The 27,233-nt window shown below is 32.9% G+C and overlaps 4 protein-coding genes across 8 annotated transcripts; 2 read left to right on the forward strand and 2 right to left on the reverse strand.

The window, feature by feature from the left end:
* Nup160 (nuclear pore complex protein Nup160) lies at window positions 1-6,839 on the forward strand. The gene is made up of 14 exons (XM_018449375.1): window positions 1-85; window positions 890-1,203; window positions 1,296-1,413; window positions 1,621-2,150; window positions 2,263-3,063; window positions 3,143-3,573; window positions 3,679-3,900; window positions 4,013-4,695; window positions 4,777-5,130; window positions 5,209-5,391; window positions 5,488-5,654; window positions 5,731-5,961; window positions 6,054-6,157; window positions 6,778-6,839. Exons 1-13 carry the CDS (start codon window positions 1-3, stop codon window positions 6,153-6,155), a joined length of 4,221 nt encoding a protein of 1,406 aa, XP_018304877.1. The 3' UTR covers window positions 6,156-6,157; window positions 6,778-6,839.
* On the reverse strand, window positions 6,242-11,438 carry LOC108723547 (uncharacterized). Of its 3 annotated transcripts, none has more exons than XM_018449380.1 (5): window positions 10,763-11,438; window positions 10,589-10,677; window positions 6,697-6,876; window positions 6,512-6,597; window positions 6,242-6,418 (listed from the first exon to the last, which is right to left on the reverse strand). In XM_018449380.1, the coding sequence occupies exons 3-5, from the start codon at window positions 6,842-6,844 to the stop codon at window positions 6,305-6,307; spliced, it is 348 nt and encodes a 115-aa protein (XP_018304882.1). In that variant the 5' UTR covers window positions 6,845-6,876; window positions 10,589-10,677; window positions 10,763-11,438; the 3' UTR covers window positions 6,242-6,304. The 3 variants fall into 3 exon arrangements, with proteins under 3 accessions (XP_018304882.1, XP_018304883.1, XP_018304881.1); XM_018449381.1 differs by having other exon boundaries at window positions 10,589-10,686; XM_018449379.1 differs by lacking the exon at window positions 10,589-10,677.
* On the forward strand, window positions 11,426-26,396 carry LOC108723548 (calcineurin-binding protein cabin-1). The gene is given in 20 exon segments (XM_018449382.1): window positions 11,426-11,521; window positions 12,245-12,584; window positions 12,587-13,775; window positions 13,858-14,019; window positions 14,106-14,294; window positions 14,427-14,570; window positions 14,651-14,831; window positions 14,927-15,051; window positions 15,151-15,343; window positions 15,402-15,555; window positions 15,660-15,807; window positions 16,370-17,134; window positions 17,208-17,587; window positions 17,629-18,500; window positions 18,607-18,883; window positions 19,017-19,270; window positions 22,909-23,072; window positions 23,239-23,509; window positions 24,080-24,208; window positions 24,291-26,396. Coding segments are annotated over 20 exon segments (7,827 nt in total). The 5' UTR covers window positions 11,426-11,437; the 3' UTR covers window positions 26,097-26,396.
* On the reverse strand, window positions 20,014-23,611 carry LOC108723546 (uncharacterized protein C1683.06c). 3 transcript variants are annotated; one of them, XM_018449377.1, is made up of 7 exons: window positions 23,551-23,588; window positions 23,250-23,375; window positions 22,698-22,801; window positions 21,083-21,278; window positions 20,802-20,973; window positions 20,457-20,695; window positions 20,014-20,372 (listed from the first exon to the last, which is right to left on the reverse strand). In XM_018449377.1, exons 3-7 carry the CDS (start codon window positions 22,757-22,759, stop codon window positions 20,037-20,039), a joined length of 1,005 nt encoding a protein of 334 aa, XP_018304879.1. In that variant the 5' UTR covers window positions 22,760-22,801; window positions 23,250-23,375; window positions 23,551-23,588; the 3' UTR covers window positions 20,014-20,036. The 3 variants fall into 3 exon arrangements, with proteins under 3 accessions (XP_018304879.1, XP_018304880.1, XP_018304878.1); XM_018449378.1 differs by lacking the exon at window positions 23,551-23,588 and adding an exon at window positions 23,461-23,508; XM_018449376.1 differs by lacking the exon at window positions 23,250-23,375 and having other exon boundaries at window positions 23,551-23,611.
* Window positions 26,397-27,233: the final 837 nt, after the last annotated feature.

Below are 27,233 nucleotides of genomic sequence, written 5' to 3' on the forward strand. Positions count from 1 at the left end.
ATGGTAGAGTTCCCGCTGGGGTATCGCGAGGTCGTGCCGGATCAAGCTCTGCCAGAGAAATGGAAAGAGATCACTCTGAACACAGGTAAGCGTGTTCTAACCTCCTCTAGCCGGAGCTCAACCGCCCGGCAAACCGAAATTTCACTCACGACGTCACATAAAAATGCTTCGAGGAACTATCCGCGGCTACGTGCAAGTACAACGCTCGCGGAATAATGTAATATTGTGCAACATTCGCAAGTCGAAGTATCATTTTTTATCGTTTAACCTCTGCCCGTCTATTGCTCATTCTTGTGTAAATTAATTTTGGATTTTCGACGCTATAAATCAAGTGGCACACGTGACTGACTCTAAATTTAAATATACGTCAAACATGTATATATCAATTTATTCATATTTATTTATTTGCGTTTTGATGAAATTACATAATTTTAAAATAATTGCACATTTATGAACTATTATATTAGCTGTTGCTGTTGTAAGATTTTATAACAAATTGTATAATGTATGATAAAAATTAATTGCATTTTTTATTTGTAATGTTAAATTTATTGTGTTCAACCTGTGATATGATTTCATGTTTATATTGTATCTTTCTTTCCAATTTTTAATTATTCTTCGTATATGGACTGAAGAAGACTTAGTACAGTCGAAACATTTCTGATTAATTTATAGATAAAAAACTAATTTATTTTTAAAGATCCAATAAACAGTGCTCATGTTTTTTTTACCTTTCTAATTACTAATTTTTGCTTAGCAATCTCGAGCTAGATATTTTATATATTTTAATTTAATTGCATTATATTGTTATCTGTTAGTTACATCATTATTATTGTTATTATTATTATTTATTAAGAAAGGATAGATAAAAAGAATCTTACTTTTATAGGTGGAAGCCAAAGTACATTGCAAGATATAAAAGTACCAGAGAGGGCAGGTGGCTACTCATACAAAGATTCTTCAAAGTATTTCACTCGTAATCGCTTTATTTACTGGCGCATTTGCCATGATATACTTGAATTGGTGGAACATAGTTTGGACATTAATCTTGCCAACTGTCGAGTGAGATACAAATTTACAGACACTCCAATTCTAGATGGAATTTCTATTCATGAGACGGTTAATTCTGTCATTATCTTGATCGTCACTGTTTCCAGTGTCCATAAACTTTCCTTTTCTCACCCGGATAAAATTCATAATCAAGTATGCATGAATTTTATTACTCGTTTTATATGTATATCTTGTCACCAAAAATTATTTTAATTATTTTGTTAATAATATTTATTTTCTTTAAGGAAAATCTATTGGGAACATATACTGATCTCAGTGTACAATCTATATTTAGCGAAGCCTCTGTACAAAATGCTAGAGATCCTCATACATTTCACATTATTTCTAACGCTGGAGCCACAAGTAAGTATGCAGATTATTGGTGCTTTCCAGCAAGAGACACAGTGATCATATCATCTCTGTTTAAATGAAGATGTAACGATTCATTGTGTTACACTGTATTATCTGTGTCTTACTGGAAAGCATCCTATAGCGTAATACAGCAATATAATAAATTTAATTTTGTCACTACAGTATATCGTGCAGGCACTCACTTAACAATTTTTTTAGACTCCCCAGTGCCTCATGCAGCAGCGTCGTGGCTTACATTGCCACAGGAAGAGGCACTGTTTGCTCTTGCATACAGTTCAGCCACTATATTACTCTTGAGGCTCGATACACTTACAGGCCTCGTGCACACTAGTGAACTGAAACAGGACTCAATAATGCCCAAATTTTTAAGTGGTATAGCTACTGCATTTAGAGGTCGTAATACCGAAGCTTACGTGGCTATGTCTCTTGTTATACACAGTTACAGTAGCGATACGTATCTATTTGCATTATGTCGAGAGGGCAATCTACGTATATGGTCTTGTAACAAGACACAATGCGTAGCTGTAACAGATGCGGCTACCGAGAATCGTGTTGTATCACAAGGTGCGCAAGGTCATGTCTTAAGGAAAGCACTGGGCAACGATAACGAATTGTATCTTGGAACTTTCTTAAAATTTGGCACGGGATGTGAATTCAGTATTCTGAAGCCTGTGCAGGACAACGGCATGTTCAAGTTTATTAGATTATGTACATTATACGCGCCAGACGTAAGTACTTTTATTAATATTTCTCTTTCTACATATCTTCCTATGATAAAAACGTAATTTATATTATAATTGTTAATTATATAATTTAATAATTTATATTATTTGTACACAGCAACATTTGGTAGATTTTGCATTCACACAAACTAGATTGTGGGCAGTGTGGAGAACCGCGGACATGGATGCGATGGCAGTGACGCATGCACAGTTACCATTAACGCACCGTATTAAACCAGAATGGGAAACTGCGATTTTAGAACCAGCGCGTGACAGCGATTATATTGTAACTGATGAACCTGGACTAGATCCAAGAGAGGCATACATTAATTACATTTTTCATCCTGGAATGTTTTCATTGGCAGACATCACAAAAGCTCTAAGCATCTACAGAAGATCTAATGTTGTAGCAGATATGACTTTTTCACCAGCCGTTTTAAAAGAAAGGGTGTGTATGGCTGTAGAGGCCGAGATGCAGGCAGAAGTGATGGATTATGTGATTATGGATGAAGATTATCTCGAAATCGCTAATCGATGTTGGTCAAAATTCTACTCGTGCGTCGTCCAATACCACGCCAACGGTACTCGTCCTGTAGGTCTACTGCTACTGCCGAGCGTTTACGGCGTTGTGTTATTGAAGAAGTCCTCGTTCTCGTTTCTGAGACCTATGGAAGCTTTAGAACATCTGGTGCTTTGCAACAATAAGTCCTATATTTCTCGATTCAAGACGACGCCCATTCTATCGCAAGATGAAGACACATGTCAAGATCTAATCACATTAATGTCTGCGTTAGTCTTGTTAGGAGAACAATTATCTGAAGAAACTAAAACGGAAATCGAGAGACAATTGTATCATTTGAGAAGTCCAGATATCATAATTGATGATTTGCTGTCAAAACTGTTGGAACCTGACGATCCAGTGAGTATTTTAATTAATTTTTACTCTATTTTTTTTTATGCAATGTACTTTTATATAATATATATACTGTTAAAAATAGCTGTCGGATTTTGACTTCCAATCAGAACTCTGTCATAAACTGAGTCACGTTAAAGATATATCAGGAGCCATGGCCATGTTGTTAGAAGCTTTAACATATGATCTTGGGCAGCCGAATAAACTGCAATTTGAGGATGACCACGATACTTCGAAACTTTTGTTGAATGTCAATCATCTATTTAGCAGTCAACTAGGAATTGCCACGATAGCGGAAACCATAACGCAAATAGCGCTTCTGAGATTTTCTATCTGCAGAGATTTGTTGATACTGCAACAACTCATACTACTTCGTCCTGAGATATTTAATTCAAGATCTTTACATACTATAAGGTCATCGTTAGCGCCGAGAACCGTTGTACTTACTCAAGCTTACTATGTCGTCACGTGGCTATGCGAATCGACAGCATTGTATACGCCTTCACAATCATTACTGTAAGTCTTATTGTTTTATATCATAATAAATATAAATTTATTTCCGCGACCAGGTGATTTAAGCAGCAACGTGAAGACATGTTAAAGAAGATTACAAAATTTCAGTGAATCCAGTTCTCAACGTCTTTCAACTCTTAAGCTCGCTGATTCGCGAATTAATGTTGGACAGAGGCAGCATCGGTCTCTCTCGCTGTTAGAATTGTTTATTCATAGCAGCGGTGCGAAACATGCCCATATTTTGATGGCTCATGCGAACATGGACCCAACAACTCTGATACCTTGGCATTACAGTATGCTAACGCATGTGACGCTTATCGCGCAACTAATGTATCCTTTAATAACAGTTTCAACACAATTTTGTGTCAACGATTCTTTTATGTCAAGTTCAAATAATTCAAGATTTATTGTTTCTATATATTTTCTTGAACAATACAATTAGATGGCCGATATCCGGAAATTTTATCTTCCCTGAATGGCTACTCTCCAGTTGTCAATTCCTGCTTGTTCAAGAATATGTAAGACTTCTGAACACATGGTGCGAGTGGAATAGCGCTTCAAGGAAATTTATATTAGCGGTTGCCTTATTAGAAATGGGAGAGATGCAAAAGGCATGCGATCATTTTCTTCGTGCTTCCGACGGAATATTGACCGACCCGTTTCTAGTAGATGCCTTACTCAATTCTAACGTGACATCGAGAAATAGGGATTTAGTTTATTATTATCTGAAAGTTATCAAATTATTTGAAGAGCACAATGCGTCCGACTGTATCATAGAGATCGCTGAAACGGCCATAACAAACGCTGACGCAGATGATCCGAATTTGCCGACACTTCATTCTATAATATTCGCACAACATTTAAGTCTGGGTCATCACGCAGAAGCTTACCATTGCTTGAACGCGAATCCAGATCCCGTACGCAGAGTGGACTGTTTACGGCAATTGGTCGTTACGTTATTCGAAAAAAAATTGTTGATAGATTTAATTTCTTTTCCTTATATTGATATGTACGAGGATCTCGAGAGAATAGTAGAAGGCAGAGCCAGAAGCGTTGATCTTATGGAAAACAATTATTATAATTTTCTGTATAGTTTCCATGTCAATAAGCAAAACATGCGGAAAGGTAAGCTTGTTCTGTAACTGAGCATACATGTACACATATTATATGTATATACATCTATAAACTTTTATTATATTTTTATAGCCGCATCCATAATGTACGAACAAGCTATGCGTTTGAGTCAAGAGCCTCACTCTGCACCGATTATAGCGAAGCAAGCACAATGTCTACTAGCGTGTATTAATGCTTTACATCATGTAAGTGAAAAGTACAGGTGGATCGTAAGACCTGTAATTGATCAGAGTATCTCTAGTGAAATGAATTCGTCGAATCCACAAAAGAAAAGAGACATTGACGGAAAAGAAGTTTTGCATTATAAGATAAAGAAACAAGTCGAAGTACTCGAACTGGATGATATAAAAAAGGAGTATTATATAGTAGATGCAAGATTAAAAATATCAAAAGTAAATTCGGAAATACATATAGTTGCACATACTGGTAAATGTCTCTTAATGTAATTTGTCTTTATGAAGAAATTGACCGAAATTTTATTATATATATGTTCATATATTTCAGAACTATCCGAGCTTATCGTCACTTTATGTAGCATTGGCTTGTACGCAACAGCGCTACATTTATGCGATGTATTTAAAATTAGTAAAGCCTCTGTACTCAAAAGTTTGACCTCTCAATGCATCAAATTGAGCCAACGCGAGGATCCGAACGCCTGGGACTGGCTAATACAAAATGATATATTCGGTATGCATAATTTTATTATAATTTTGCAAACTACTGCAGAATGATATTTTTTTCCAAGAGCTATGTATATATATATATATAACAATTATTCTTCAGATATTGGAATATCTAATACAACCATTACAAACACTGCTTGGAGATTGTTAGAGTACTTCACATTGAAGCATGAAAAGAGTGATAACTGCGAACTACATAAAGCCGTTGCACAAAAATTACTGCAAGATGGAGTTTTTCTACCACAATGGTTATTAATATCATATAAAGTAAGTACTTGATCATATAGTATTTGTATAATATTTCTATGTTGATAAAATATTCTACTTACATCAAAATTTGTAGAAGCGAAACGCGTCAGAGCTTCTTCGTCTCATGCTAAATACTGGTCGACTAGTGGAAGCCAGTGACTTAGCGGTAGATTACATTAACGCGGTATTAGGTAGTGGTAAAGAACATTTTGGTCTTGAAACACCATTAGTAGCTATGGCGCCACCTGTTTGGTTACCACTTAATACTATGGAAGTATTATTAAGTGAATTACGGCACTTGAAAAATGACTCAGCTCATGCAGAGGTAAAGTATATATATTTTTAATATATATTTGTAAAAATGTATATTTATATACTAACATCACAACTCGATATATGCTGAAATTTATATTTTAGAGCTACGAAAGATTGGATGCAACTTTGGAAAAGTATCTGGAAACGGTAGAACGTGTTTCAGAAGACATGATTAAAATGAAAATGATGAATGAGCAGTCCTAGTAGTAAGTAATATATCTATTTATTCAATATATATATATAATTGTTACAAAAATTCTTGTATATATTATTGATTATAAACTCCCAGTTCAATGTACATATGGAAGAAAGATTTATGTAATTATTGTATGTAATTATTTGGTATAAATATATTAAGTATAAACTGGATCGTGATTAAGTGACAATATAATTGTTAATATGATAATGATAGTGAGTATTGCAGTAACAATCGCGGCTATTATATGAGGACATCGTTTGAACAATACCTATAATTGTCATTTAAAATTTAAAATTTTTATTAAAAATTTCATTAATAAAAAAAAACGATCATGAGATTACAATAAATTTATAGTCATTACCATAAGCAAAACAACCATTGCAAGAATAAGAATAGATCCGACTGGTAATAAAAAGGATGCAGCCCAATAATGTTTCATTGTAGGTTCTATAAAAAAGAAATAATTATGTTACTTTTAACTTATTTTAAAAAATTTTATTATATGAAGAAAACAATATTTTATATGTTTTTAGATTAGATGCTCACCTATACGCCAATCTTGGTTAAATCTATTATAAATGGGAGAAGGCGATTTTATTATAATACTATTGTATTTTTCAATTGCAGAACCAAGAAAACTTTTTGTATCTATGGTCCACGTATCATCTCTCAACTGGTCTCCTGCGATGTACATACTTATGTCAATTTATATTATTAATACAGTAACTGAAACAGTATAAAAAAATTATCGTTTATAATTTTTAAAATCTATCTTGATTTTTTACGTTTATTAAACGTGAGTTTTCCATTATGTAATAAGGGAATTTATTTGTAAGGTGATTTAAAGTGCCAAGAATTGTAATATACTTTACACATCTTGTTAGAATACAGTTAATGGTAAGGATGTTTTGTTGAATGTTTAAATTTTAAATTATTGTTTATTAAATCTCACTATTTAGTATCACTTGTATAACTTCAGAAACTACAGAATTATAATATAATGAAGTTAAATATCATTGTCATATTTTTTTATACGTTGCAATCTTACCTCTTCTGTAATCTAACAATGTTTATTGTATACAACATTCTCATTAAAGACTGTTACTTATTTGCGTCATTCTCAATGATAGTATAACATTATTATTATTATTAATTATACATAATAATTTCTTCCATTTTTACATTAAACTCTACTATCAACAAACAATTTTTTATTGTTTATCGTGAGTTTTAATAATGTAACTATGTGTTTATATAAACCGTTTTATTTTTATTGAAATCCTATCATGTAAAATTTATTGTAAGAAAACGAAATGAGACAATCATTTGTGTAACTTTCAAAAAAAATTGTGACATTGTAGCCATATAATGTATACGATGAAAGTATTCGTAATTATTTAATCACATATTATAATAGAACATATGTTTCACACATTTTAAATCTTATATATGTTTCTAACGTAATTATGTGTGTAATTTAATTTGCGTTGCTAATGATAATTTACAAAGAAAATGTGGATTTTTAGTGTGAATTTATCATCAAGTATGATCATAAATAGCCCAAAACAATCAAATTAAATTTTACAAAGCACACAGAACATGTGACATATTGAATCTGTCTGATAGCAAACTTATGATAGAAAAAATTATCCTTATTTATAATAATGAATATTTTCATTTATAAAATGACAAACACTGCTCCGTTTCTGCTATCAGTTTTATTATCGGAATATAAATGGCTTTAATTAAATTCCATTTATCCAGCTTATCAAATAATATCTGTAATTTCACAAGATAAAATTATTGATTTTAATTTAACACATGAGAATAAAGATTACATTAAGGATAACGGATATATAATTAGAAAGTTTTCTTTAAACAATTCTGCTGATTTAATTGATTATCAATTGAGTTAATCAGTTTGATCGAGATTGCCCTATGTCAACAAATTCTACCTGTAAAACACAAATAGACAGTTGATGCCAATCTTATCGAGGATATAATTTCGGAATATACTACATAGACCAATAGTACTGTAAGATATGAATCCGTAAGGATAGTGTTCAGAATGTTCGAATTAATAATTGTTCTTGAATGTATATAGATTGAGACTAAGACTTTATTCAGTTCACACTTTATTACTGATAATCGAAGAACTGCGCTCCGACCGGCACGAATATTAATTAGCTCGATAACAAGGAACTTAGCGTGTGGAAAACGTATGAATACGATGCACGACCGTGAAAATGTCTTGTCGATACCATAGGAAAAACCATTCTCCCATTTCGAATATTCGTGAGACATCGCTCCGGTGTCTCCGGTATATCATCCTTTCCCAATGCATTGTTAGAGAAAAGATTAGCCAACGCAGCTAAAATATAGCTGTAGCAGCTAAATAATGTGCCCTTATGATAGGGACAGCTAATGTCGTTGCTACCAAAGCTCGATTTAGTATCAGTTGCTGGTTCAAACTTTGCTGTTATCGCTAAAAGTTGACTATTGAAGATAAAATACATTTGGTGCCGACATCCAACTTTATTAGTTAAAATTAAAAACGTACTTAACATGAGTAGCTAAGTGGCAGCTATTCCTCACTATCTTAGCCGAGCATTCCATTCGCAATTGTTTCTGGTTCAACGCTGCCGGTTGCCTGCGCTGTCTACGCATAATATCGTTTTAACGATATTGTGTAGCATATGCTCATTGCATCTACCACCGTCTATTTCGATTTATTCTCTAGTACGATTAATAGTAATATAACACGTGTGTTATATCACAATTATATCGTTAATTGTAACACGAAATTACAATTAACAGGTACGTTACATGTAATTTTAGTTTACTCGGACTGTAAAAAGTTCATTTCATGTATTATGGATCCTTTAATATAAGCTAATATAATACATATAATAAGTTTTTTTTATGTATGCTTTCTTATTTTTATTACAATACATAATATAAATTGATAATGTTTTGTTATAATTTTTTTATTTTTTATCCAAATCTGACACGTTTGATTTAACGAGACGAAATGAACGAATGGAGATTGGATTGGACTGCTTATACGTGTACAAAATCCCTCTTATCTTTATCTCATTAAATAAACACGCTTCATCTTGCAATGTAGATCTGGTAATTATTGGCAGTTTTTAGAAATATACTAAAATGTAGCATCGAAATGTATAATGTATACCTGAATTATAGACTTTCAATACTACAGAGAAGAGGAACAATGTTAAATTAACAGCATCTAATTGAAAATAATCTTGTTAATTTACAGTATTAATGCAACAAATACGCCATCATTCTCTTGTTTTAAAAAAATGTTATCTATTTCATTATATATATAATACTATTATTGAATGAACAAGACTTTTGAATAGATTGTTGTTGGCAAATTTGCTTTGGCAAATTAATACAACATTTTTTCCATGTATCAATATATTTTTAAATGCAGTAGCTAATATAAAAGTACTCCTGTATCAAGTTTGATACAATTTGATAGCTGGAATGATTAAAATCACTAGCATATGCAATGTCGGCTAAGATTTTTAATCTTACTGCAAATATATTAGTTTCTGTTGCAAAAGAAATTAGCTTAATGTCAATTAAAATAAAGGGCATTTACCACGAGCGCTCGATGTCTAATAGCGAATCTTCTTCCGAAGTCAATACTTAAAATTACATTCAATTATAATTTCTAACAAATTCATCAACTATATATAGACGTTTCGACCTCATATCGGGCCATCATCAGTATATAACTAAAATTAACATATAATCCTATTACAATTAAATGTTGAGTATCTTCTTTTCTTTACATGTTATATAATCCGTTGTTCTTTTTGTTTTTCATATACAATTTTTCCTGTTAACCGATGTTATCTAATTGTTGTACTTGTACACGTAATTTCCAGATTCTGTATATAAGTCGAACTTAGAGTATTTGATCTCATCAGTGGGTGACATGTTACTGTTTCCAATTTTCTTTGTGTACTCTCTGTATATAGTATAGTATATAGTATATGTACTCTCTATATATAGTTGATGAATTTGTTAGAAATTATAATTGAATGTAATTTTAAGTATTGACTTCGGAAGAAGATTCGCTATTAGACATCGAGCGCTCGTGATAAATGCCCTTTATTTTAATTGTTTTTAAAATTTGACCACGTATTGACAATTAATGTTTAGCTTAATGTGTTTAGCTAAACATCATTTTATTCTAACAGCATCTAAATTTTAGCAGCTAATAAAGCTTTGGCAGACATTAGCCGTCTCTTATTACAAGGACACATTTTAGCTGCGTTGGCTAATCTTTTCTCTGCGTGTGTCGTCGAATTAGTTAGGGAAGCTTTTTATACACGTTTTTTGTAAGTTTGACATTTACAGTTTCGTGATATCTTACAGTACTGAAGTACTGAAGTCAAACGCTCACGTTGTATCGTTGTATATGCCATGTCGCTGCGCTCATCTTAACGCCGTGTCTCCTGATAAATTTTCTGTCAGCATCTTGTAAAACGCAACCTGCAATGTCTGATGCAGTCCTACGGCGTACGTACACTGTTCGCCGAGACTGGCAATGAAAAATAGCGTAATTATGCGTGCTTACCTCGACGCACTACATCCTCATGTAAGATCTTTTCGATTATTGCCATCCTCCGCGGGGCATATCACCGAATACGCGCCCAAACTGAAAACAAAGGCGAAACTAAGACGTGTTTAACATACCGAGCATACGGTTGGTGTAATTCGATCTTTGCGTGCGACATAACATTTTATTTGTAATGTGCGGGACGACGAGCGAGATAAACAAGTTAAAAGTTCAATCGTTCCTCTCAGTTCCTCTCGCCGCACGCGAGATACCTGACTTCGGAAATCAGAATCACAGATGATTCATTCAATTCATTGCGCTCGCTCCGTACTGCACTCGCCTGCACTCGCGAATAAAACATAGTTAAAATCATCTTTTTTTTCTCGTTTAAGTCGCGTTTGTTTCCGTTTCATGGAGGACCGGATACACGTGCATTAAGACTACAAGAAAACGACAAAAAAAAACAAAGTGTGATCGAGCAAACGACTCTGATTTCGTATACACTTGATCGCTATCTGGATCACCCTCTTTTGATCACTCAACGGATCTCATTTGCATTTGTTTCAATCTGTCTACATCCACGACATTTCACGAATGCTTGGCTCGATCAGCCCGATGGCATGGCGGCGTGTTAAAAAACCGGTTGTTTTGTTGACGTTTTGTACGTAGCCGACACCACGCGAACTCGGCAGGATGATCAAGATTTCGGCGCTCAACGAGGAGTCAAGTGAGGAAAGCGAGGAGGAGGATTTGCCCACGATCACGAAGGAGGCGCAGGTAGGACACGCGTCTATTTACATTGTCGTATAACCTAAAAGAGACGTAGGTATGAATTTCTTCGACGCTTCTCCGTTGTTTTATATCGTTATCGATTACAACATTAATTTACAATGCATCCTTGCATCGATGTTATCTATCCATTGTGGATAACTAACGTTTGAAGAGCACACAGAGATCCTCATCCAATACCAGGTGGGATACAACTTGTGTGTGTATGTGTGTGTGTGTGCTGCTAAACACAAAGTAACAATAATATTATATCAATATTATAATTTCCTATTGAACTTAACTGTAACGTACAACATGTGTTAGAATAGATTTATATTGTTGAGTGGGAATTATAAATGTAATGTTACTATTATTTTGTGTTTAGCAGATAATCACTCTCCAGTGAAGTACACTTTAAATTACCTACCTACGCAGTACATTTTATCCGAGAGATGTTCTGGAAACATTCTTATTCAGATCATTGTCCAAAATTAACATAAGATTTTATAAAGTTTTAGATTGGAAATACATTGAAGACTAAGATTGAAGATTAAAGATTGAAATTTGACCAACGAGGACAAAGAAATTTTAGCTCCTTTTGTTTTTATTGATCAAATTTCAATCTTTCAATCTTAATCTTTAATATATAGTCATACTGAGAATCTTGAAATTTGAAGCAATTCGAAATATTATATTGATATGTGTGGTAAAATGTGAAATAATTTCTTCCAGGAACAAATAGCATTGACGGAATACAACAAAGCCCTGGAGCTGTTGAAAGAGAACAAACGTGAGGAAGCACTGGTCGTCTTCAAGGATCTTCTAGAGACCGAACTGTTGGACGAAGTGGAAAAGCCTGAAGTACCAGATGGCAGATCTAGACCAATGTTGTCCTTGAAATATTCCTGCTTCAAGAACATTGGCGCCATTCAAGCGGCTTGTGAGAATTATGAGGAAGCTGTGGAGAATTATTGGGAGGCTGCAAACCTGGACGATTCCGACGTAACGTTGTGGCATAGGATCGGCACATTAGCTATGAAGATTTCCAACTTGGAGTTAGCTTGCTCGGCATTAGTAATATTAATCATTGGCCATGCTTGGATAACCTCATAACTGCCTTATATGCCGTTCCTGATTATATGAATTGTCTGTTATATATTTCTGTGGCATTGGAAAGGGATTCTAATTACGTGAAGGGTCTGGCTTTTCGTGACAAGATATTTAAAGACATTCCATGTATGGAAGAATGTTATAAGCTGTACAATAGCGACTGGCAGATGGATCCACCTTTGTATATTGAATATGATCATGTCTTGGGTGACAAATTATTAGCAGAGGCGAAGGAAGTTTCCAGAAAATGGGTGGAAGTTTGCAAAGCAGAGTTTACGCCAAAACCTTTACCAGAATTGATTTTAAGAATGCCTTTAACGAACTGCACATGGTTGGCTCTCGGAGAAAGTCTATTAGACATGCATAGATATATTAATGATAATAATTTGAATTTTGTTAGTAAAATTGTATTACCAGTTCAAAAACCTGATGATAAGAATACAGCGAATAATGAACTAGAAATTGTAGAAAGTAGTGTAAGTATAATGGAAGTGGATCAACAAAATGACTTGATTCCGAATAGAGAGACTGATATCAAACCTATTAAAATTGAAACGGACGATTGTGAGATATCAGACGACAATCAAGTTTTTAATACAGACACAGTAATGGAAATTGAAATCGAAGACGATAAAAAATCTTGCTCAAGCGATGTGCAAATAGTCGAAGAGGAAGATCCGTTAAGAATGTCTGACACAGATGGTTTACAAAGTGAAGAACAAACTGAAACAAAAAACATAGAATCGGAGGAACAAATGCATTCTGAAGCAGATGCAAATATCGACAAGTTAGAGAGCGACAAAGTCACAGACGATATTTACTGCATGGATAATGGAGTACCTAATGAGAAATGTAGTGATAAGGAAAGTGATAAATCAAGTGATAAGGCTTCTGAAAAAGGTACTGAGAAAGCGAACAATGCAATGTGTAAAGCAGACGATAAAACTCATTCCGAGAAAGCTGATGGAAAGGAAGAAGGACAGAAGGTGAAGAAAAGACGCAGAAGTGCATTATGTTTTCTGCAACAATGGGCCTGGAGTTGCAGCAGCATGAGGCGATCTGCGAGAGTAAGAGGACCAAACAGAAGAGAAGCAGAGAGGGACGATGTTCAGTTAGAGGAAACACTTAGAAGATTATTTCCTAGTACTCTATTGTATGTATATTAAATAATGATTTATATGTAATTAGTTTAAAAAAGCTTAAAATATAATTTCCTTTAATTTTTTTTTCTACAGACCCGACACGGTAAGATTGACTAAAGATGACGTTACTAAAAATCTGGATGATTCCATGGACACTATGGATATGTACCAATTATTTGCGAATCGGGAGAATAATAAGAATGTGGAAACTCTTAAATGCTCGGAAAGTTCTAAATCACCAAGTCCTGACACAAGGTGTTTGTCTATAATTAAATCTTTATCGATGTAATAATATTATTGTAATAATATTACTATTAATCTGTGACTTTATATTTGTACAGTCCACCACAGAAATACTTTGGAACAGAAACTGAAATTGCCGATGTGGACGCATTTATAAATGAACATAGTAGTAAAAGCAATTTAATGATAATTATCACGAAATTTGCAGAATTTTTATGTACTAAATGGAATCAAGAATGGCCGAAAGGAATGTCAGATATTTATCTACAAGCATATGCCTTTATGAGGTAGATATATAGTGTCGCTGCGCTTGGCTTAGCGCCGAGACACTATCGTGTCTCCAGATAAGGATTAATTTTAATTTTTAATTTATGTTATTAAAAGCGAAAAGTTTGAGTTACAAAAAAATTTTTTTTTAGACAACATATTCCACACTTATCACCATTTGATGAAGATGCCAATGACAAAGTTCTGAAATTAGATACCGAAGCGACATTGTTATTTGGTGAACTTCATACAGATAGATGGCTAGATAATAAACCAGACACCATGCCAAGTCCAACGTAAGATTTCAATAATATTAATTTTTTCTTTATATTGATAAAAATAATTTATATATATAAAAATAAAATCATTATTGCAGATTAGATAAACTTGGCACTGGAATGCCAGCAGAAGAATTAGGACATATAATATTCGCAAGTGTTAGACAGGATCTTCTAATTGAAGAAAATTTATGTACATTATTGAGAATTTTGTGGCTAAAAAGTAACATTTTCCTGTGCCAAGGTGATATAGACGTAGTCATAGAAACATTAGAACTGGTAAGAAGGTTCAAATATAATATTGAGTTTAAAATTAAGTTTAAAGTAATATTAAAATAATTATTATTACAAACTACAGATACGAATTTTTTTAGTTGTTGAATCGTCTGCATGAAATGGAAAGTAAAAGCCTAAATCCATGTATTATGCTTTTAAATTGTAAAAATAACTCTCAAATTAGTGCCAAACTAGTAAAAAAAAAGCTTACATCGATCCAAAGGTATTTCTTTTTAAATATTTATGTTAATGTATACTTACTGTATTATATATATGTCAAAACTATATGTTAAAGATACTACGACTTAATTTTGTATTATAGGGGTCAAAAATTAGGCGAGATTCAACATCTGTATGAGGAAAAGAAATATGCAGAATTGGCTTGCATATTGCAGGATACTTTTAAATTTGCTAAACAGAGACACAAACTATTAGGAACTAATGAAAATATCGTCGACAGAGTTCGACAATTAAACATGTTACTTGATAGCTTGTGGCAACTTCAACAATATGAAGTAATAATATAAATATGTATATATAAAAATAGATTTTTAGTAATACCAATACTTTCAGGAATGTTATATCTGGGCAGAGGCTTGTCTGAATGAATCATGGCAAAATTACTTGAATTCGTCTGACGAAACTGAGCAGAAGAAATGGACGAGTTCTGTTGTAACAGCACTTGAGAAATTAGAAGTTTGTACAATTGAAGCCAGTGTTTTTATTGGTAAGATCATAATCTTTATCAATGACATTCTTATAATATAACATTATTACGCTAATTTATACGTTAATATATTACGCTAATTTTATGATTTATCATAATTCTAGTAAAATATCTATCAGAACCTCGTCTATCGAGATTAGTACAAAATTTAGTTCACATCGTTTGTCATCAGTTGGATGTACCAGAAAGTGCTGTGGAGATGCCATTGGAGACTGTTCTACCTTGGATATTGTTACATTACATTCTGCAATAGTAAGTTTTACCAAGAAATATATACAGGGTGAGTCATTTTAATCTATGGACCCGAATATCTTCCAAATTACGGTATCTACAAAAAAATGGTTTAGATAAAAGTTGACCAGGACAGAGGGGGTCATTTAATTGTACCATTAGTTTTGACCTTGAGGTCAATTTTGAAGGTCATTTCAAGGTCACGATGGTTTTAAAAGTACACCAGATCGTTTTTCAAGCATTTGACCTTCATTTTTGACCTTTCCAAGGTCGCAAAAACAATTTTTTCATAAGACAAGTTTGATGTAAAATTTTCCGCTCTTTCGAAATCCGCAGTCAAAAATAGGGTGTCCCATTTAAAAAAACCATCGTGACCTTGAAATGACCTTCAAAATTGACCTCAAGGTCAAAACTAATGGTACAATTAAATGACCCCCTCTGTCCTGGTCAACTTTTATCTAAACCATTTTTTTGTAGATACCGTAATTTGGAAGATATTCGGATCCATAGATTAAAATGACTCACCCTGTATATGATGGATTTATGTTATCATATGTATTATATGAAATTAATTTGCCAATAGCAAAGAAGATAAGGAGAGGGCAAACACAGAGTCTTATAAAAATAAATCGCACAGTTCTCATAATTCCGAATCGGATGATGAAGATGACGGCATTCCACCGTCTATCATGATTTTATTCATTGCTCATGAATTTATCGGTAGACATTCGTGGTGTTGTTTCAACGAGGCGAAACTCTTATTTTTCATTATGAATCTTATCATACCGCATCTCGAAACTCCTCTGTATGTTTCTATCAAGAATAGGTTCACGAAATATTTAGAACAGATATTCTATTGCCTATACGGTCATCCAAATAGGGTGAACAAAATGCGGCCAAAGTATCTTCAGGATCACGGAGTACCGCAAATGGAATTAACCTGGGACGGGGCGCAGCTGTTGTTTGATTTTTATAAACCGAAACAGCTGCCAAACTTTCAGTCTCCCAAAGTTCTTTCTATCAGCATGGATACGGAGATACTGTTCAAGAGAATAATTAGATTAGTTCCTCAAGAAAGCGATCCGAATCAAATAGTAGACGAAATGACGGCATATATAACCGGTGTAAAAGACAAGATGCCGAGCGTAATGAAACCTTTACCGCACTCGATATCCACCATTTACTACTTGTTGGGTGATTTTTATTTTAAAAACAATAAGTGGGAACACGCATGTCGGTATTATCTATTAGATTTGTGTTTATATCCAAAAGGATTAAATTCATGGGCAGGTTTAGCTATGGCAACAGGCAGTATAATAGAGAATTGGTTGAACAGTTACAGACCTGTGTAAGTAGTGCTTTCTAAATTTTACTTATGTGTTGCACTTTACATACGTAATATATGTCTTTGATTTTTTTAGAGGGAAGGATAAGTTCCTCAATAAGGCAAAAATGGCGCAGTCGAGTTATAAACATGCTACCGAGCTAGCGCCTGGTCATTCTGTAATTTGGACAGAGTACGGGAATTTTGTTTATATGGTTCATTCGTTTTGTTCACGATTGCTCAAACAAGAGACCGATACATTAAGTATGGAGAGATTTGAAATTTTGGAAACTAGAAAAGAAGAGATGCTGAAGATTGCAGATCAGTGTTTTGAATCTGCTAACAGAATATGTCAAACTATTGAAGAACCATCCATACAACATGATGAAAGATGGCTTTATCAATACATGCTTGGTAAAGTCGCAGAGAAAAAAAATCAGGATCCTCCTGTATTCTTAGAACATTACGCAAAGGTTAATTATTACGTTTCTTATATATATTATTTATTATATATTTTTATGAATTATTATATGATAATAATGCTCAATATCCACGTAGAATAAGCCACAAGAGTCCACAAAATCTGTCTATAGAGGCCCTAGAAGTTCATTATCGCATTCATGCGAGTATATTGAAATATTTGGAACAACACGAAGGAAAGCCACTGAAGAAATCATTAGGTCAATTGTTTCATTGGCATCTTAAAAACTGTTCCGAAGGGCCCTTTATGACGTATCAACCTAAAATTAACGATAAGAAAAAAGAAGAAAACGATATTGAGAAAAGTATTACGAAAGAGGTCGACAGTACAGCAGATGCGGATAAAAATGTAGCAGTATGTCAACGCTCAAATAGTATTGAAGAGATAGAAATCATAGATAAGTCAAACAAAATCTCTGATATTAAGTCTACAGAACTAGGAAAGTCTGAAAGTCGTAAACGATGTCCTGATGAACTATCACATGACAATACAAAGAGAATAAAGTTAAGTAGTGTCTCGCATTTACAATTAATGCAGGACGTTGTAGCCTTAATAGATGATTTAATTACCAAAGTTTGCGATATGGTGTCGCAAAAGGAAAAAAGCGATGATATAATGATCATATCTAGTGATGAAAGTAATGAGACAAAATTGCAAAAAAAGAAACTAGAAAACAAGAATACCGATAAAATGAAATCGCAGCCAAAAACCGAGGAGAACAAGAAAAGTTCAGTAAATATATTGACAGTTGATTCTGTACGAAAGACCGATGATGTACAGGATTTAATGGATGCTCTCATGAAACAGGCAATGGAAATTAGCCAGGAAACACAGCAATCTTCAGCGGATGATGAGGATACCAGAAGATTCGATGGCAAATGGTTACAAAACGAAGACTTGCAATCTACCGTGAGTTTGTTATGTTTTTGTATATTTTATTAATATATAAATTTTTAATATTAATTGAGATATATATATTAATATATATATGTATGCAATTAATTTTAATATACAGGAAAAGGAAAATAAAGATAAAGTAGAAGAGAAGAGAAAAGCACAAGCCAATGCGAATGAAGAAATGACTTTAAGCAGAAGGGGCTCTCAAGAAAGCACTACAACGACACAAACCACAACCACGACTACAGAGACAAATAATTCGAGCTCTAGTAGTAGCGAGGAATCCAGTAGTAGCGACGATAGTTCTGACAGCGATAGCTCTAGCGATAGTGATAGCGAATCTGTCGACAGCGACGCGGACAAAAAGAAGAAAGATTCTAATAATATAGAAAATGGTAAAGAAGTATACTCTATTGTTGTTTAATTATTATAGAAATTAATTAATTTTTATAATTTGCCAGCGTTATATTTTATTAGTATATAAAAATTAATATAATTTGTATTGGACATTTATATTTTAAATTCTAGAGGAACAGATGCCAGAAGAAGAAGTAGCGACATTAATTGCGTATTGCTTAGCTGGTTTGGAACAGTGTATATTAAGATTCGCAGAACATCACAAGTCATTTTATAGACTTTCACACTTCTTCTTTAATAATAAAAAGGCGAAAGATACCGTTAAATGTAAGGATCTTTTATTAGGAACATATACTTGTAAATTCTATCCTGGACAAACTTTTCAAGGACTTTTTGCCGAGAGAAGAAGTACCAACTTTTTTAATGTAAGTATTCCTTATAATTGTATATGCATGATGTACAATACACTTAACATAAAATATCATATATTGTGTACATAATATAAGATATTAGGGAAATTATTTAAAATAATAAGTAAATAAATAATATTTTAATTGATCTTACAATTTAAGTCAATGTCTAATCTAAATCATTTAGAACAGTGATGCATAACGTTTTTAAAACTGAAGTAGACAAAATCTTGCAGGCATATCTATTTCGATAGTGCGCGCGCGTATGTGTATTTATATATATATATATAAAATCAGATTTTATTTAATTCATATAATTTACTATATTACTTATACAATTTACCCATATATGTTATAACACAAATACGTGTATAAGTATATAAACAAATTTTATAATATCAAAAAAATTATAAATGTCTATATGTAACTTCTTTATTGATATTAAAATTTTTTTATCTGTTTATTTTTATTACAGTTATTTATTTTGATTATTTATAATTGTTTTCGCACAACTCTACACATTATGTAAAAATAACTACCAGAATGATTAATTTTGAATTTTATGTCATCAATAAGAAAATTAAAATATTAAGATAATTTATAAAAATCAAATATTTGCAAACATGTCATTTATTTATGAAACAAGCTATATTTTCAAATATAAATTCTTAAAGATTTTTAAATGTATTTCAAATGAAACTGTTAAATTGTATATATATATATACACACATATATATAATGCATGATAGTATTTTAATAGTCATATAAAATAAAAATATAACTATACTTTGGCTATGTACCGGCAAATTGATTTAGAAAGATATTGTGATACTAAACTTTTAAATGCTTCTTTATCAAAAGATTTTACGACTCTTGCATTATTTATATGGCTATTATAATCTATGACAACTGAACCTCTTGCATCACCAACAAGTATTGGAGTTAAATTAACTTCAGAATATTGCGTTATTATCTCCGGTTGTAACGCAATTGCCATGGTGATACCATCTGCTGGCGTCCACGTGTTATTATTTTTTTCTATACCCTTTCTTTCAGTTAGTTTCAAAAAATTTGCAATAGATTTATCCAAATTATTGTAAAGACTTACATACTCCTCCTGTTTGAATGAAATTTCATTATTATTTAATAAAATATCAATGTAACACTCAAGTGCATTTATAAGTATAATGATATATATTACTTGTGAAAAGATATGAGAATATACTGTGTCTATAGGAACTATAATACTAGGTTTATCGACATTATTTAAAGCTATCCAATCACTTTCTGGATCTTGTTTAAAATTAAATTCAATCTCATTAGTTTTGACACTTGCTCCCATTATAATATGTTGCTTTGTTAAATTTAGAAAATTGGGTTCTAATGCAATTGCCGTAGCAATTGTTGTTAGAGGTCCAAGAGTGATTATAGTTATTTCACCTAAAAAAATGGATCAAATTAGATATTTATATATCAAATTAATAGAGATTTCTCATAAAGTTAAAGAGAGTATTGTGTATAATTTTTTTAAATAAAAATAATTAACCTGGATATTTCTTCACGAAGTCTACATACGCTACAGAAGCGTGTTTCGATCTGTCAATTTTTGCAGTTATTTTTTGGGTAAAATTAAAATCTCCAAATCCATCATCGCCAAAGTAATCATCAGATGTATATTCATTTATTAATGGTTTGTCGGCACCAGCATATACGAGTTTCTGCCAAGTTTTGAATAAATTATTGTTATTATACGAAATCTTTAAATATTGTAAACTATAAAAAAGTTTGAATATATATGTTAGAAATATTTGATCGTTAAATGCTTACTTTTTTGTCAGCAATTGTTAAGATTTTTAATGTGTTCGTTGTTGCAGTTTTTAAATATGTATTACCATACGTGACGCCTATGGCTAGAATCTCGATATCATGAGTTTTAGCCTCATACATGAGAGCCAGTATTAATGCTAGAGCATCGTCTCCTCCAGGATCTGTATCTATCAGTATTTTACGTGGAATTTTTCGACTGTTTTACAAAAAAACGCTTTTATTACTTTACAAATACGAATATATAGTTCGATATTATTTTATCATATCAAAAGTATTATTTGCATTTGAATATCTCGACTATTTAAATTTATAAAATGATGAGATAGAAAACTTTTCTCATGCTCATTATTTTCGCCCATATGAATAAATAAAGACTAATACATAATGCTCAATTAAATAAACTAATATGAATATATAAAAAAGGGCTAAGAGTAAAAGCTGGATATAAAATATTAATATTTAATAATATTTATGATATGATGTTTTAACAAACGTTTCGACCCAATAACTAGATCATTTTTATTGTTGACAAATAAATAATAACGGCCTAAACGAAATTTCGTAAAAATACATGCTACTTAGAAACTGAATCATTTTCTTACAAAACATTGAAGTGATTAAAATTAATATATACAGGGTGTCTGTTAACGACCGCAAAATATTTCGTGCGTGTGTAGAACAGACTACACTGATTATGAGTCGAAAAGTCCTGTACCATTTGCGGTGTCAATAATAGTTAAGGAGATATTAACGTTTAAAGATAACCGAATAAGAGCGTCCACCGATCGCGGGGAGTGGGGCAAGCACCCCGCTGACCAACTTTTCGACTCAGTGTAGTCTGTTCTACACACGCACGAAATATTTTGCGGTCGTTACCAAACACCCTGTATATCCTGTTATTCTCTCTTCAAATATATTACAGAAATATCCAGTCGGTATAATATACGTTCTTCAAATCGCAAATCCAAAAGTATAATTGTCATTATTGTCGGTACGTCAACACAATTATATTTTTGAACTTGCGATTTGAAGAACGTATATTATACTGATTGAATATTTTTGAAATATGTTTGAAGAGAGAAGTAACAGGATTTATATATTAATTTTGACCACTTCAATGTTTTGTAAGAAGATAATTAAATTAATGCTTTAAATTAAGAAGCGCCATAACGGTCAGAACGTTAAGATGTTGAACTATTATAAATTCATTTAAATGTATTTATAATAGTTCAACATCTTAACGTTCTGACCGTTATGGCGCTTCTTAATTTAAAGCATTATGTTTAAACATTAGCGGTCTTTCAATCTTATTATTAATTAAATTAAGTTTTTAAGTAGCATGTATTTTTACGAAATTTCATTTAGGCCGTTATTTATTTTATTAACATTGTAAATGTTATTATGTTGTAAATGTTATTAACATTGTAAATGTTAATAAAATAAATCTAATTGTTACATCGAAATGTTTGTTAATGTATTATATCAAATATTATTAAATATTAGCATTTTATATCCAGTTTTTGATCTTAACTCTTTTTTATATATTTATATTGGTTTTCTCATACTATTTGTGCTTTAGATTATAAAAATAATCAAATAAATATTTAATTATTACCTGATGACAAAACAAAATAGACATAGCGTTAATATAATTCCAAAGATATTAATTATAGCCATTCCTTTATTGTTTGAATTATTTCCTTAATTGTTTAATGAGGCCTGTAATTATAATATATAAAATTAATATGTGTGTGTGTTACAAGCTGTTAAAACAGTTTTTTTTTTTAATATCATTGATGTGACAGTATATAATATTTGTTTTACAGGGGGTGTGGCACATTCCGGTCAATGAAATTGACAGACCTGGAAGCTTTGCTTCACATATGTCGAAGTGTGTGACGTTACTTATGCAAGTGTTAAAAGAGAGTAACGATAGTCGAATGTTAATGCAATTGTGTATACAGCTCGGAAAGATTCCAGATTCAGACAAGTAAAATTAATTAAGAATATTTAGAAAGTAAAACTTAGAATCACTCTTCTGTTAATAATATTATAGCAAGACAAGAATTGCGCGATAAGAGAAGATGGACGATATAAATAATACATATAATTTTTTTACATAATATAATCTTAATACAATCTTTTTCTGCATTTAGGAAATACTTGCGTGATTCTGAGAGAGAACAATTATCTCGACAAGCTCTGACGCTTTGTCAACAGTCGCTCAGAAGCAGAGTTCAGACAATGGGCTCGGGAAGCACAATTGACAGTGTACATCTCATTAGAACAGATGCTAGAACACAAGTACTACTTGACGTATACGAAACATATCAACTTGTCCAGAAACATTTTCAGGGCAAAGAATCTACTATACAAACATTTGCAACATTGTTGACAGATACGTACAAGATGTACATAGGAAATAAAGTAAGTAAATCTTGTAGAAAATTATATTATTATACTTGTACCAATAGTCACAGGCGAATTTAGTGCTATCTATGCCGAATGTACTTTGCACATAAGAAGTAAAACGTACGAAGTTTATATACATCTTCTTATCTCTTATCTTTTAATTTCCTTTTTATTAGACATTTTTCTTGTTATACACTTGCACAACAGTTTTACAATTCGTCATTGACAATGATACGCAATTAAATTAATATCTGATCAGTTGTAAACATTTGTGGAATATAGATAAAACGTTTATCAAAGATAACATTATTGCTGTAGATTGTAAATCATGTTATGAATATTTACGTCGTTAGAAAAAGGAGCCAACTAATTATAAACCATGAAATATATAAATTGTAATTTTTTTACCTGTATTATAGTATTCGTACGATATTATAGAATCTTACTTTAGATTGGAAGACATCTTTTTTAGTTTCGAATACCATTTAAGTTATTTGTTATACTTCATTTCTTGCTGTATTTATAACAATTACTGGATAAAAATCGCGACAATTTCAATAATTGCGCTTTTATATTACTTTCTAGAACTTGGAAGGAAATGTCTTAGAGATTGCTATTAAGTGTTGTCAACGTCAGATACAAGCGAACAAACTCGCATCTATTAATAATAGTAATAGCTCCCACGTGCCACCTCAAGTTACCTCTACTATTTCGGTAAATAAATCATCTTATTATTGCAGTTGTCAACATGTAATTTAATTATTACCAATATCTTCAAATTAATATCTCGTTGCAGGCACCCACACCACAAGTCCCAGTGAACTCAACGTCACCGCAAACATTGCAGAATCGCAAACCGCATAGAAATTTGACATCTACCGGACGTCCGAGGGGACGTCCACCAAATGTTAATAAATATTTGCAACATGCTCTGCAACAAAGTGGCAATGTGATGAATCAGTTCAGTTCCAAGAGTAACTTTGCGAATTACATGGGTGCATCCGGGCCAAATCGTTCTCTAATAAATCCTTATTTCATGAGTCCATTAGTTGACACAAACATGTTATCGGCTATACTAGCCAGCGGACTAAACAGCAATATGATGGATCCTCTAGCGGCTATGACCTATTTAAATCAAGTAGGAAGTTATCAAGACATCCTCAGGCAATATCAAAACAACTTATCGTCATTGACCAATCTTGCTAGCGGCTTAAACAATCCTGGTACCACTATAACCAGCATGAGCAATGTTTCGACAATGAGTACATCCAGTTCTAATATCAATACTTCAAGTAACATTGCCAATTTAAATAGTCTAAAAGGTTCCTTAGATCCTATGACAGCGTCAGTGCAACAATTACTGAGTTTAAGTAATTCTACAGCATCAACTTCGCGACCTGCACCCATGTATCATCAAGCGACGGCCAAGACTAGCACAACTATGTCACTAACAAAGGATCGACCTAATATATCTATAACACCAGTTAGCACCTCGATGAGCCAGCAGCCTCATCACAAAACATCGAAGCCGCCCAGCAAGCAACCGAGCTCACAGACTGAGCCAGTGTTACCCGTCCACATTCCTAAATCGCTTCAAATATCACCAACGAAATCGGTATTACACTCGTCGAATACGACGGCGCAAGTATCCTTGCTCAAACCATCCATAATTCAACAGGTGAAGAGCAGTCCGCCTAAGCAAATGACCGCGCCGCAGATACGAGTCTCAAAATCCTTAACTGAACCGCAACCCGCACACAATCCATCGTTGTCGCACTCGCCTTTAAAGAATAGCGCTAGTACTGTGACCACGAATCCGACCGCGACCATGTCACACGTCCCCCATACGTCCATGGGTGCGCCGGTGATCATGAAACAACAGCAAGCATTACCCATGAACTTACCGAACGTATCGCGTTCCGGTACGTCATTACAGCACAAATTATTGTCGAAAAAGAACTCGCGACCTTACTCAACGCAAACGAACGTTCAAAATCATCCCATGAGGAAGGCAAAGTCGACAGTCAAGACGGCGGCGATGTCAGTGCCGATGTCTGGCAATTTTCCAAACCTATTGAACGCAATGCCATCGGCAAGTTCCGTCACGATGTCGCAACCGCCTTTTATACCTCCAGAATTAAGCGGCATTTCGGTGAGTGCCGTCGGTTCACAACCTGGCGGTATTAAGACCGCAGCTGCGGCCGCGGCCGCTAAGTATCATAGCTACAAGAAATCCATCAGCAAGCCAAAATCGACTGCGACACCAGCGATAGAGGTGCCAGGCTCGTTACCGGCTTCATTTTCTTCCAGCAGCTCAGTCGAGGCACTCTCGATGCTGTCGCAATTACAACAGCACTCTCACCTGGAAATAATACCGCAGCAGAAGGCGCCATTGAAATCAAATATTGATTATAAAACTCTTTCTTCTTCCGTGAATGTGGTGCCATCAAAAGTCCCAGAGACTTTAAGATCGTCGACAACTGCTGACAACTGTATATCTATGTATGATCTATCTAGAGGAAAAACTGCTAACGTTTCAAACAAAAAGACACAAGATAAACTCCTCACTGATAATGTCGAAATTATAACATTAGACGATTAAGAATCGCTCAAATAAGTCACGGACATTTGTTGCGATTATTTTGCGTAATGACTTTTCAAGGAGTATTTGCAGTTATCTGCTCGATAATGTTATTATTAATTCCTTGCAATGAAATGACAAACTATATTCGCGCAATAGCGATGATGTTTTAGCGGAAAATTTTATAAAGTTATTTTAGCGTTGGTAATACGGAAAAATAACTTCGGAAAATTTTTTGTTAACTGAATTATGTGTTTTATATGCATTTCGTATAAACTCGACTTCGAATTATTAAATTAGATTAAAATGCATAAATGCAATTGTATGTAAAGTTGACCGAATTCCAATATCATCAATTGAATAAGTAGTTGATTTACATAATATATATGAAATTTGTTTTTCTTTAAAATTTTTATTAGCAGGAAATTATAGAATTATTGTAGAATTATATGTGACAAATGTATATTGTCTTTTGTATATATGAGTATTATGTTTCTTTATTGTAAAACTTTGCTTTCAGTATGAACGAAAGATTATTCTGTAACGCTTTAATTAGTCATATTTAATTATACTTAATATTTTTTTTTATTGGAAAATAGTGTATAAATATTCTAAGAAACATCAATTTACATATTAAAGTCGATCATTCTTTTTTATAATTTTCTCATAATTCTTTGGCTAATTTTTCATTATCTGAGAATCAATCACGTAACTTTTTTCTTGAAAGGGCGGAAACATGAAAAGTGAAAATTTTTATGTGTATGTACGGAGGCGTTACGAGGCACTCTCCAGCAGTAGGGCACAAAATTTGGAGGGGCGCAAAATTTTAATATCTAGCGCTACTCTTATAAATATAAAGCTAGCTATCTTGATATTTTAAATGAATTAGCTAAAAGTGATTTTCTGGAAATATTTTCAAATTTAGTAATAGCGTTACATATCTTATTAACTGTGCCAATGTCTGTGGCAATTGCAGAGGCATTCTTTTCAAAATTAAAAATAAAGAATTATCTGAGAAATACAATGACGCAGACGCAGTCATGCAATTTAACTATGATATGAATTAAAAAAAAATTGGCGAACAGTTTTGATTACGTAATCAGTCTTGATTACATAACAATTGAAGACGTAATTAGAAATTTTCAAAAATTACCCTGA

The sequence above is a fragment of the Mycetomoellerius zeteki genome, unplaced genomic scaffold (assembly GCF_001594055.1).
Source record: "Mycetomoellerius zeteki isolate Tzet28-1 unplaced genomic scaffold, Tzet1.0 scaffold244, whole genome shotgun sequence".
NCBI classification, from domain to species: Eukaryota; Metazoa; Arthropoda; class Insecta; order Hymenoptera; family Formicidae; genus Mycetomoellerius; species Mycetomoellerius zeteki.

Coding starts and splice junctions, on each gene's coding strand:
- Nup160 (XM_018449375.1), top strand. CDS start 1: ATGGTAGAGTTCCCGCTGGGGTATCGCGAGGTCGTGCCGGATCAAGCT. Junction 1,414..1,620: donor TTCTAACGCTGGAGCCACAA/GTAAGTATGCAG, acceptor CAATTTTTTTAG/ACTCCCCAGTGCCTCATGCA. Junction 5,962..6,053: donor ATGACTCAGCTCATGCAGAG/GTAAAGTATATA, acceptor TTTATATTTTAG/AGCTACGAAAGATTGGATGC.
- LOC108723547 (XM_018449379.1), bottom strand. CDS start 6,844: ATGTACATCGCAGGAGACCAGTTGAGAGATGATACGTGGACCATAGAT. Junction 6,598..6,696: donor TAACCAAGATTGGCGTATAG/GTGAGCATCTAA, acceptor TCTTTTTTATAG/AACCTACAATGAAACATTAT. Junction 6,419..6,511: donor CAATGGTTGTTTTGCTTATG/GTAATGACTATA, acceptor TGACAATTATAG/GTATTGTTCAAACGATGTCC.
- LOC108723546 (XM_018449376.1), bottom strand. CDS start 22,759: ATGGCTATAATTAATATCTTTGGAATTATATTAACGCTATGTCTATTT. Junction 21,279..22,697: donor CTATTTTGTTTTGTCATCAG/GTAATAATTAAA, acceptor TTTGTAAAACAG/TCGAAAAATTCCACGTAAAA. Junction 20,373..20,456: donor ATTCTCATATCTTTTCACAA/GTAATATATATC, acceptor TCATTCAAACAG/GAGGAGTATGTAAGTCTTTA.